The sequence below is a fragment of the Danaus plexippus genome, chromosome 24 (genome assembly GCF_018135715.1).
Source record: "Danaus plexippus chromosome 24, MEX_DaPlex, whole genome shotgun sequence".
NCBI classification, from domain to species: Eukaryota; Metazoa; Arthropoda; class Insecta; order Lepidoptera; family Nymphalidae; genus Danaus; species Danaus plexippus.
In genome coordinates, this window is record NC_083552.1 from 1,137,147 (window position 1) to 1,150,545 (window position 13,399).

Consider the following 13,399-nt stretch of genomic DNA (forward strand, 5'->3'; position numbering starts at 1 on the left):
TTTGTTTTGTTTTTAACATAGTATATTATTTTAATTCATATTAAGACTAATAAAACGAATGCGTCAAACGGAATGGGCACAAGATGTTACCATTCCATATTATTTGTTAATACAAAATGTCAATTTGCGGTTAATAAAAGGTATAAAAAAAATAACAGTACTATCATTGCTTATTGTTAACTCTACGGTATTGAAATTAAAATAAAGCATTTTTAACTATATTTTATAAAAATATATTTAATTGATTGTTCATTATCGATGACCCACTTTTACGACAGATATTGTTATTATGTTAACTTGCAACACAGGAGTTCTGATTCTGCAGAAGAAAAAACAATGGTGTGATTCCAGATTTTTATTTGTAAGTATTTATAGAATAGGATATACATTTTGTTAATGTACTGATTATGAGTCTATAAAACGCTATAAGCATTCGGTGGTTTGGATCCAAAGGTATCAGACATTCCTCTTCTATCTATATATTCATGCTTTGTAGCTTGACAGACTGTCAGTGCAATTTTTACTCTATTTAATTCAGTTTGATTCAGCTATGCGCCATTCCTATAGAATTAAAACGGTCAATGCCTGAAGAATTCTGAGTATTTCTATATATATGGATCGACACTCACAGTGATATGAAATTAAAAATACATTATTAGCGAGGCGTAATACAACATTATCAGGAGGTATAATTTCGGTTCGAATATCTTGTTGCCGGCAACTAGTTTTACTTAATTATATATCGTTTGCACTGTTTTGTTATTACGTATACGAAGAAAGTATAGTAGTGACCTTATAATTACTAATTTAATCTCTCGCAGTCGCAAATAGACGGACGTGTCATTCGCTATATACCGATAATGCAACATGTGTTTTTGTGTATCAATTTGTGAGTATTGTCACTGGTATCGTATACAAATGGTACTCGTGAAAGGAGTCACTATATGCCCCCATTGTTAAATGTCAACCACCTCCCAGTTTACAATCTCCTCACAATTGTGATATGTGATATCATAGCTAATTACTCTCTAACAATAATAAACAAAGACATTTTACGCTATTTTTGTTTATTATGTGTAATTTCATAAATATATATTTTGTATAAAACAATTTTACTTGTCACATTATGTCTTAAGTGTTTTTGTTATCGAAATATGAGTCACAGATATTACTTAACTGTTATAGTGAGTAAAACAAAATAAACATTACATTAATACAAATTTGTCTTATACTAGATATAAGAAAAATATATTAATATGTGCCGATTTCTATTCCATCTCAATGTGACCAAATTACTATTTTGTTGTGTTATATAAAAATATAGATTGTATGAGATGGAGTTCGTACTATCATATTTTATTATCTTATTCTATATATAACTTGAAAGTTGATACTTAGTTGCAGATCAGTACATTTATAATGACTGTAATATTTGTCCGTTATGTGATTAATAATTGATTTTTTTTCATTACATTTCAGATAACATCAGAAAAAAAAACAACTTCTGCAATAAAAATTTCCAAAATTTCCCTCAAGACTGTAATATTTTATATTGAATATTTTTGTTTAGGATAGAATGAATGGTCACTTGTGAAGGATGCCAACAAGAGAGAGAATAAAAAGACGGATTTAGTTATTTATTTATTTTTTTTTTATATAAATTAATAATTTAGCTTGTAGTCCAAATCAGTTATTCCTGTGAACCATTGCATGCTATATGTAAAAAATTGTAATGGAAATTTAATTTAGCACCGAAGCTCAGAGATTTGTGATGCCGGATATATATATAAAGTAATAATATAAATTTTTTGAGATTAATACCATCACAATGAATGTAAAGTGCGGGTGCATGTTACATTGAGTGTCTTGATGGAGAATTATGGACAATATGGCGTCCAATGTGTCGTTACGCAGCAACAAACAAAGGAAAGACAATCTTATTACTCGGAAACAGGACAAGAGCCCGGAGAAGACTATAAGGGGGACGAGAGGTGCTTATAGAGGGATACCATCGACATCAAAACGAGATGAGGAAACGGACACCGGTTCCACCGACCGTCTGGACAGACCCAAGAAGTTTATGTCGCAGAATAAAAGCAATTACGGCCTCGGGAAGAGACCGGACTTCTCATTGAAGAACAGAAATGTACATTTGGCATCCTCGAGATATGGGCAGGTGAGTTAGTTATATTACACTCAGAATTACATCAATCTATTTATAATATGATGGCATTAAAGATATCTTATTATTAATGGCTCGCTGACATGGACATGATTACATGTGGTTCTAAACATGTAATTTTATTTAGGATGTATGTCATTCTATGATTACTGTATGAATTTTAATAACAGAATTAGGGAAAAAAGCTAGTACTTATAGATTTGACTTGGTTTTTTGTATACTAGTTACATAAATTATTTACAATTGTGGTATGTTTGTCTTAGGTTTTGTGACTTAAGTTACATGTCATTTATAAGGGCAGACTTACATAATTCTCTTTTACAATAACTTAAAGAGAGAGAGAGAGATATACATATGTCTCTTTTAGACAACAATAAGTTTTTTGAAAACAACATTTTTTTTAAGATCCTAATAAATTATGATTGTCGTTACAATTTGATTAATAACATTTATAGATGAAAACGCAAGTAGTGTTTAAAAATCTCTAATCAGACTTCATAATTGATTGTTCAGGGCATAAAAACTAATAATTAATTTTAATAATAAAATTTTAATAATAAAAATAATAAAATGGCTAAAACTATTCTTCGCGTCTAATACACGAATATCTTAAAGCATCACTCTTATCACTTACGACTGTTAAGGACGGTGACTTCACGAGGATTACGTAGTCAAATTCAGAGAAGACAGTTTCATATTACAATAATATAAAAAAAAAATAATTAAACATTTTTTTGTTAGGGCTTCGTTGTGAGATTCCAACATATTTGTCATTATGTATATGTATATATATATATTATATGTTTATTTATTATGAAGCCATGCCACGACAGCTTAGGAAACCAAGGAAGGGTAGTTTGATTCGACATTATTAGAATCTATTCGATTAAATCATTGCGATGTATTTTTACTCTCGACGGTTATTTAACTGATGATAAAAAAAAAATGTACTTAATGCATACGAGGTATTGATATCTAAGATTTTCGCGAGTATTCATTGTAATAAAACAAAGATTTTTCGGATTTACTACCCGTTTATAATTATTACATGCAGTATTTATGAACAAAAAATATTTTTGTTCGGCCGGTTTGATTTTGATGGAACTGTTTTTGATAATGGTGTTAAGAAATTTAAGTTGATATAATCTTAGATCGTAGTTGGAAGACACGTACTAAGTCGAAGACATCGTATGTTATAGATTAATTTGTTTAAGGTCAATTAGAAGACATTTATTGTTACTAGAAAATTATGGAAACGTTTCTTAAATGACATTCTTTAATACTTAATTTATAATGCGACCGGATTTTCGTCTCGTTTAAAATATTTTTATGTTAATGTTATACATGCCAGTTTTAATTTTTTTATATATTCGCATTATCTTTATTATGCTGCGGCTAGGTCAAGTTGGTGAGAATATTTTTGGCACGGAATTCCGAGCGTTACGGAGCATCTTGAATTCCTACGGTAGGCCAAAATGTTGGCTATAAACCTATTCGCATTGTCAAGTTGCTATCAACATTTTTGACGTACGTCAAAAACTTTATTATTAAAGAGTAAATTGTCTATGGTAGTTTTTATGAATGTATTTTTTTTTTATTCCAAATTCAAATTCAAAGTTTGAATAGATAATATTTTATTACTGATATATAGTATGTATGTCAATCTAATTAAAAGGGTCACCTGCTAATAATAAAATTGATATTGATGCAATTTTTTAAGTAACCTTCACGAGATGGCTGAAGTGTACTACAATTTGTCGAAGAGTCCTCGAGATACTGTGCTTTAGAATTCAATAGAATACGGTGTATTTATCAGTTAAATATTTGAGATAAATATAAATATTTACAAAATGATGCCACCCATCATACATTTTTTCTATTAGAAACACTTAAGTTTTTTATTTTATTTTAATAAAGCTAAACGATTCCATCCACTGTAACGTAAGTAACTATGACAGTAACAGGAACGTGTCATGATAAAAAAAATAGTTCGTGGAGTCCCTCAGCGCGGTAGAAGTGAAACTTCGTAATGTGTAAATGAAAATGGGAAGGTATAGAAAAAAAATTTTTGTTTCAATAACATATTGTTATTTTAAGACAAACTTTATAAACATTGCTTACATTTCACAATCGACCCACCCATTTACCCTAGCTCCGTCTCTTTCTATCCCCCTCCCCAGATGCGTTGAACGTTCAACGCAACCTTGTTGGTTTACAAGTTTCAGTTGAAAATATAAATTTTATGTAAAAGTATGTAAAAGTATGCCCACTAGATCGTTTCTTAACCGATCAGTTTATAATTTATAGTATAGTAGAGCATATCTTGTTGCATGCCGATCACGACACGTTCCTAGTACGGTCCTAGTACGATACGTTGTGGTGGGTAGACTTCTTAAGTCGTTTCCATAGGTTTTAGTGATCACCCGATATTGATGGGCCTTACTTTTTTTGTTTTATTGTACTTTCATTATGTATCACTTATTCGTCCGTCTATCAGATTGTAATATCTCAGGAACTTTTAAAGGTATCAAGTTGAAATAATTAATAAAAAATATTCGTACCGGATATCCGTTTCAACAGTAAAACCAATCAATCAGACGGCGCTGTCTAAAATTTTAGTCTCATATATATGTAACATAGGTAAAATCCCGTTGACCTAGATACAGGAAATTTGGCAAGTATAAACTTACCACGGTCTGTGTCGATGTAGCTACGACGGGGAAATTTATTTCTTAGAACAATATAACATAGTATATATATATATATATATACATACATATACGTGCCTGTGCGTGTTCACATTATTTTATACAAGTAATAGTAAATACGAGTATCTATTAATTATTTAAGTGCTGGTTACCTATATGTTGTATTTCAATTTGGAAAAAACTCTATTGTAATGTTTAATTTAAACGATTTCTGTTGAGACATAAAATCGGGATTAGTAAGGATAGTAATGTCAGTGATCTGTTCAGCTTAATATTAAAAAATGTGTGTAGGTAGTTATTTCAAAAAGCTTCTTAACTTTGAGGAGATTATAAATTTATTTTTATTACTTTATATAAGATCCTACTTTATGCTTCTCGTTTGACTACATGGATTTTGTTTTAATAAAATTACGATTCTGAAAAACTACAAGTTGGCACTTACACTACATACGTAACGTAACGTAACGCGTTACGTTGCGAACTTGTAGTTTGGACTTCGTTTACAGTTTTTGTAAAGTATGTAAAAATAACACAATACTCCTTTATTATTATTCATCTTTTTAATATGAAATATCCTTATTTTCTTGATGTTTATATATTTCTATTTTAGACGGGTTAATATCGTAGTAATATTCACGTATCTTTTCGATTCAATATTTGGAATCATATTCAGTCATAATATTTAGCAAACATATTTTTTGCATTTAAGAAAGATAATTTGTTTTACCTATATTTATTTTATTTGGTTTGAATGCTAAATTTATTTTAAATTTTATTCATAGAAACAAGATCGGAATTGACGATTTTTAAAAATATGTAATATTACACACAATTTCACTATTAATTTATTAAATTTACAAAAAAATTTAAGAAATTTAAATTAATAACTCTAATCTATATAAATTTAGACTTATCGTTAATTTATATCCGAATATAACATGCGCGAAAGATATCAAACGCAATCAGAAAATATGCGATCGTTAGTCTATCACACCAACTCGCGTTACGAACGGAAAGAGAGTCGTGATCTCCTCTGACAGCTTATATTATGTGGTTCGAAGCTCTCCTGCCTTCAAATGTTCCGACAGTAATATATATATATATATATATATATATATATATATATATATATATATATATTAGTCCTGCTTTTGCATATTTTCTTTTACATATAGACTGAAATTTTTATATTTTTATATAATTACCATTAAATTTTATAATTACTGAAAATATGTCTGTCAGCATAAAATTTCTCCATCGAGTACTTATTTTTTGGGTCATAAGGAAAATTACGGCACTGTTTCCTCAATTCAATTAAGTATAAATAATTTTAATATGTCGATACATTAATATTATTAATTAATTCTACTTGTCAAAATAAATTAATTATCGAAAATATTATGGAGTTTAAGCCACCACCGACCACGTATCGGACGGTATGGTGGGTGATATGCCTTTACTTTTGTTTTCCTCATCGAACACATTTAGACAAATATATGTGTTCATTAAATTTACAAAATAAAAAAAATAAACAATTATATTATTTATTTATATCGAAATATTAGGCAAGTGTCGTTCACATAGTATAAACGTTACGAATAATGTAATTTCCAAAAATAAAATTGCACGTTTTACGAGTGAATCTGCGGTGAATAGGCTAGCTTAATACATATTTATTTAATTGTGTAAACCTAACATGTTCCGCTCAAACATACCGTCGTGTCTGATAGTGAATATATGTACGTGAGACAAATTTATTTTTAACATCGCACTTGATGTACAAACTCTTTGAAGTGAATCTATTTTAGACGGAATTAACTCATTTATTTTGCTCTATGTCCATACATAACATAGCTCGTTTTGAATATTATAGTTTGTATAGTAACTAAATACGAAGGGTTTAGAGTGTTATTATTAGTTCTCTTACGACCGGCATATAATAATTTAATGTAATTTTTTCTGAATAAAATATAGGACACGTCAGTCGTATTGTGACGCTTCAAACTTGCGGTAGGCACAATTAAGATGTTTCAAGTAAAGAATATATAAACATATGACTTTATGTAACTTATGTATTTGCTGTGACATTGTAAAAATTTTCTCTTTTATTTCATATTTAAAGCCATATTTTATATACTATCTATTAATGCCTATCAATTAAAATTTGTCTCCTAAAGCTCGTTGTTGTGGCTTTAAATCCTTTTCACCCTGTCAGTGCTCAGTAACCGCTGTCACTGCTGGAAGTTGCCAGCTCAGTATTCAAATAACGCTTGTATTTTCTTTCAACGACTTTGTTGATCGATAAAGTTTGTAATTTTTATTTATTTATATATGTTTATATCTTGTAACAGAAACGATAGTAGTGTTAGATTAAAACTGTAAGTCAGGTCAAGTTATAAACAGACACATTTGAGTAAATTTAATATTATGTAATATTAATGAGAAATAGATCCTCGCGAGTATTCATTTAAATAAACTTAATGTTTTCGGATTTACTGCGCGTTATTTTTTTTTTTATTATTTTATTTCTACATACTCCCGAGTCCCGGCGTTTCGGTTACTTTGCAGCAATCGTGATGAATGAAAATTTCGTCGGCAAACATTTTCATCGGAAAATATTAGTTTTCATAATGTTTTCATAATGTGATCTCATTGTGTGAACCAGTACGGACTGGAAATCGCAACCAGAAATAAAAATCCGCGTAGTAAATCCGAATAATACTAGTTTTATTTAAATATTAGTTTTATTTAAATGACATAATATTATTTAATTTATTAATAATATTTTTTTGTGACTGACCATATTATGAAAGATTTGTGTGTATCAGTTCATGATGATATATAACTACTATAAGATATTGCTGAGATTTTGGAAGAACATTATTTTTCTTACTTTTAACTGACATGTGAATAGAATTTATACTTTACATTGTTTTTATATTAAATGTCTTTACGACACGGGGTTTTTTAACGGTCGCCATAAAGTAACTCACGCCAACGTCTAGGGCACGTAACCACGTGTATACGTACTATTTACCAAGGCTACGTAAGAGTTTGGCGCAGTAATATATATATATATATATATATATATGGCATAATGTACATAATATATAGGAGGTTTTAAATAAATAAATTTTTCGATGTATTAAAAACGTCACGCTTAACAATAGTGATTGTTAGGCAGGATTTTGTCGTGTAAATTAATGCACTGAATTACTATTGTTAGTTTCCGAAAATATATTATCTAAATAGGTTTAGTAATTTTAATTTATCATTAAGGAATTTAGATATACTGATCTTTGTCTGTTTGTCAGTATGTCCGTCTCTTACGTTATTACGCACACCATATGGAAGGAGCTCTTTGATGAAGTATGGTATTTTCATGGGTCGGTAACCAGATAAGGTCTTCTGTAAGGTCTTTCCTAGCATGGGAAAGTTTATTTTTCGGAATATTAAAAAAATGTTTTTATATATATATATATTAAATTGACCAGTGCAGTCTGGTTTATATAACCTTTTTTTTAAATAAAATTATAGTTGTTATACCTATGAGACCGTTTGGTATCAATTTTCGATTCCCCGTTTATCAACTGTCATCTTGCAAACTATCTCAATATATTTTCCGCTTATAATATTACGTTCACAATCATTTTAATATAGCTGACATTTCATCCCCAGCGGACTTTGACCGCAATACAATAGAGATGTCAGCTTTTGTGATTTGAAAAGCAAAAATGTAAGGGCTTGGAGAGTGTTATTATAGTCATAAAATAATTTTGAAACTGACTCATAATTAAGTAAATTACATTATGTACAAATTACGCTATTTATTATGTACATTGATATTGGCAGAGAAATTATAGAATATATAGTATCTGTCGCAACACTATAGATAAAAAAGGTCCATTTTACAACCACCAATCTATTTTATGTTTAAAATAATAAAAATCTTTATATAATAGTCATAAGATGGTATAAAGTTTCTGCCGCATTGTAAGCGTTCTTGACCATAACTTAGTAGAATTTCGTTAGGTCAACGTATTACACTGCAGATATTAGGTAACGTTCCTTGAAGGCTATAATTCTATGTTCAGAAACTTTAAGTCGGACGTTCGTTATAGTGAGTGTTCGTAATGAAAATTTTATACAATCGATTAATTAATTATCGTAAATAATAGTTTTTTTTTATGAAGGAAGACTTAACGTAATGATATTTGAATGTCCAATATATTATTTATATATATAAAATAATAAAACTAAGCTAATAAGGTATATTCCTATCATCGTAAATGATTTAGTCATCAAGGAAATAGTATTTTTTTTTTGTTCATTCATATTATTTTTCTTTAAATTAATGATAGATTAATTTCAAGGATGATTTACTAGTATTTATATCGTTTCAAACCAATAGGGTATAAGGTGATTGTTTCGATATAGTTGGCCTAATAACAATAGTGTCCCGGGGGCACTACGTCATCGGCACTCGTCTCAGAACTCTCAGCGGCGGGAACATCGCACCAGATATAAATATGTACATCCAATTATATGCAAATTAAGATAAAATTTTCGTTTTCATTAATAGTTTTATTTGAGAGTTATTCGGTTCGTTCGAACTACTGAATCGGTTGTGACGTCATTAATTGAGAGACATGTAGGATGTACGGCCGGTAGGGGTCCTTCCTATGGGGGACTTGCAGACCTTGGTACGTTGGGACCTTGGGACCTTGTGTGACATGACTAATAAGATTTATGAATGATGCTGTCGAAACTATACTGTACAGTCATATTAGAAATAAATTGCTACAATTATAATTATTTGTGTTTTTTTATTTTTTATTTATTAATAAATTTAATTATAAATATGAAATATTGCGCGTTTTATAGAACTAGTAACAAATATAATGCAAAAATATCAAAAATAATTATGGTTGGCATTTTTTTCTTATAGGATAGGAACTATAAATATTACTATTGTTATAATATTTTTTTTCCATCGACTGTCACATTCCTTATTATTATAGGAAAATGTATACATTAATTGATCCTCCTGCGTTTGGTCACGTATACAAGAAGGTTCTACTTATAACACGGTGTTAATATCACATGGACATTGCTTAAATCAATTTGTTTAAGCAAAAACATTTCTAGGGAAAAATATTATTTGTATTTTGTCACACAAGAATATTATAATAGTATGTGTATATATAATTTTATATTATATTCATGTATGGTCTTATGTTTTGCATCGTCACACTACATACGAAAAGTACGACGTTTTTTATTAAATATTACGTTAATATCGTAAGTGTTGCGAGCGAATGAGCTCCAGTAGGTTCTTTTCAAATTTGGTTGGGTAGAGAGAGGAGCTTGGACGGTGGAGGTGAGCGTTTAACGCGCCATGGATGGGAGTCCCTTAAACCTGCACCTGGGTCGCAAGTCCCAGGCACTGTTGAAGCTCCTCTCCCTGCGACGCGATGGACCCGGCACGGTGAATCCATGGAATTCTGAGAGGTTTCGTTTCTTAATATCGTAAGTGTTGCGAACTTAGTCTGACTTGGATTCCTTTTTCTTAAGCAACATATACGTGTAGGTTAAAATATGAAAAGTATTTTTAATAGATATAGATAATATATACATAATGAAAAACGTTTCGTAGTATACATTTAAATATCAGTAATCGTTTTGAAGTCATAATTTTTTGTGGATAGATTGATACGTCTTTGGTTTAAGTGTATCGTCTAGACGTGTGTGTCGAGTGTCCTGTGTTGTACATAATACATATATACAATACATAGCATACACATCTCGCGATATTTTCTTGAAACTTTCACGTACTTGCACTTGCACTTACAAGCCGAAGGTAATACCAATCGTACAAGATTAATTTTATTATTAATATTTCAAATTTATCTTTTACCTTTTTATATACTTTAGTTAGTCTTATTTTTACGATATAGTACTAATATAATTGAACATTAATTACCTTGTGTTTGTCTAAATATATATATATATATATATTTGACATACTTTTAAGCTCGTTACCTTATTCGACGTGACAGACAAACAAACTCATAATATCTATATAAAATTAATGAATGAGAATAGATTTAGAGTCAATTAGGCTGAGTAAATAAATAATAATGTATTAAATGTAAACAAGGTAATTTAATGTTTCAAACGTTCAACTGTCACTCTCACTTCCTATTGATCTCGTATAGAATTTTATTATAGATGAGATAAATTCTAATTACGTTAAGGCGGCTTAATTATGATTATGACCTTTCCTGTCAGCGTTTCGGAATGCTGTTACATCACGCCTTATCAGGAACCTTTCTGTTTGAAGATTGTGCTGTCACAGCCTATACATAATGCAGCGCTTCCATTATAAGGTCCAGCACAGACTGGACGGTTCTTTTACAACTTTTTTTTTTTGCATTCGATAAACGTAATGATTTTTTTTGTACTATAATCTTATTTTATTTTTGAATAGAAAGATTCGTCCCTGCTCATTTTTTATTATTAATATTATAATTGAATTTGTATTGCAATAATAAAATAGTACAAAAAATATAAGACGCAAAAAATTAAAATATAGTAATTATGTTTTTTTTATCGCTCAGTCTGTAAATGGCCTTACACTATGCGTTTAAGAACCTTTATCTGTTGTGTTTATTATGAATGGGCCAGTGTCACTCAGGCCTCGTTTTAGGATTGATGTTTTGCGAGCTTTTTTTTTTAATTTCATATTTTTTTAGACTTATTTTGTGACAGTTTCCTTTGTTAATATTTTGGATTTTTTACCTGTTGTAATGCATCGTATTATTGGGTATGTTAATTTTTTTTTAAATAATATCCGAGTGTCGCTTATTTGTTCCTTTTAAAATTTTCCGACGTGACCTAAAAGTATTTTTACGCTTTGGTAGCATTCGATCCCCATCAGTTGTACGGGATTTTTTATACAGGGATATAATGGCTCAAATAATCGTATTTATATACTGTTCCATTGGTATTAAATAATAAAATTAAATTTAGAATTAAAAATCGATTCCTCATACATCATTCGTCCAACAAAATATTATGTTATATCCATAGTATACGTAATTTTGACGTAATAAGTACATACGTAACGTTACAATTTACAGATGATCGAATAATATCACACAGATATGTAAATTACCAATTACTTGTTTTTTTTTTTCCAATAGTTAATAACGTAAACAATCGCGGAATCGTAAATCACAGCGAGATCACATCCGAGCGAAGATGCTGCTGTGTTGTTTAATTTAATGTTAGTTTATTTTAAACTATGTTTCGTTTTAAACGCTGCGAAAAAGGTGATAAGTCTAAATTTAAAAGTGTTAAATTTAAACGCAATAAGGTGTGTTTGATGGTGGAATTTTTCTATTATTTTTTTAAGTTTCTATGGTGATTAAAATACTCCCTTCAATTCTTCTCTTCCTCATGTCATTTTTTTTTAAATTTCCGTTTAATTTCAAATGAACAGGAAAAAATTTTTAAGTACCAATTATGTATTTAATTTATATATATACCGCGTAGCTTACGATGTCTTAATATAAACATACAAGCACTATGAATTATGTTCGTTCCATAATTTAACAAAGAAATCATTGTTTTTTTTTGTTGTATACTCACTGTGACATAATTCAATATTCGCCGTACAATCGTAACAATACCACTACTTGCCAATTGATCCTGCTTCATAGTCCTATCCTGGCGAATTCAATTTAGTGTCGCAGATTGCTACCGATTACAGTATGGTAAACAGGAAGCGTGTAGCATCTAATAAATGTTATGTACGTATGTACCTTGATTCTGTGTGTATAGTGAAATGCGACAGAAAAACGATATTGTAACGTTAATATTTCATAGTACGGGCATTATATCGAGTAAGAAATTATATTTATTTTAAATTCAAATGTTTACCTATGGTTGCAGAATATGCAGGTGTACATAACATAGGTTTTATAATGATTCTTTTAAATTTTACTATCTACCTACGATAACAAGTAGTTTAAATAGTTCCAGATGAAGCAGGTGTTAATAATATAAATGTTTTCCAGATGACATCCGGTCTTCACGGCCACGGCCATCAGATCTCCCAGCCAGCACATCATCTGGAATCGACTGTGTTACCAGCTAAAGAGAAGACGGTGCATGGAAAGGAAAAGACCTTCAAGGTAGCCATTATCATACAAAAACCACGACGTTATTACTACATAGTATTTCACTTGCAAAGAAATATTCTAAGGCTCTTAGACTATATACTTATTCAGTTCCAGAAAGTATTAAACATTTTTTGATGACATTTCCATACAAAAATTTCCTATAGGATACCGTTAAAATCATAAGCCAATGCACACTTTCTCATAATATACAATGTAAAACTTGTCTACTATGTTAGATTTTACTGCAGGAACATTTATTATCACATCCGAGTATCCTTATATTAGGACATAAAATTGTGTTTATAGACTATTGTATCCCATGG

General features: G+C 29.8%; 1 protein-coding gene across 8 annotated transcripts in view; it reads left to right on the forward strand.

Annotated features, from left to right (window-relative positions):
* The first annotated feature begins 232 nt into the window (after positions 1–232).
* LOC116775926 (serine/threonine-protein kinase WNK1) overlaps positions 233–13,399 on the forward strand; it is a 31,656-nt gene continuing 18,489 nt past the window's right edge. For 5 of the 8 annotated variants that reach the window (XM_061524394.1, XM_061524388.1, XM_061524392.1 and 2 more), the window contains exons 1-3: positions 233–361; positions 1,480–2,176; positions 12,972–13,088. In XM_061524394.1, the coding sequence (XP_061380378.1) occupies positions 1,880–2,176; positions 12,972–13,088 (414 nt within the window). In that variant the 5' untranslated portion in view covers positions 233–361; positions 1,480–1,879. Of the gene's footprint in view, positions 362–387; positions 454–535; positions 687–779; positions 890–1,479; positions 2,177–12,971; positions 13,089–13,399 lie in introns of those variants that run through there. The other 3 variants (XM_061524391.1, XM_061524389.1, XM_061524390.1) reach the window with 3 other exon arrangements.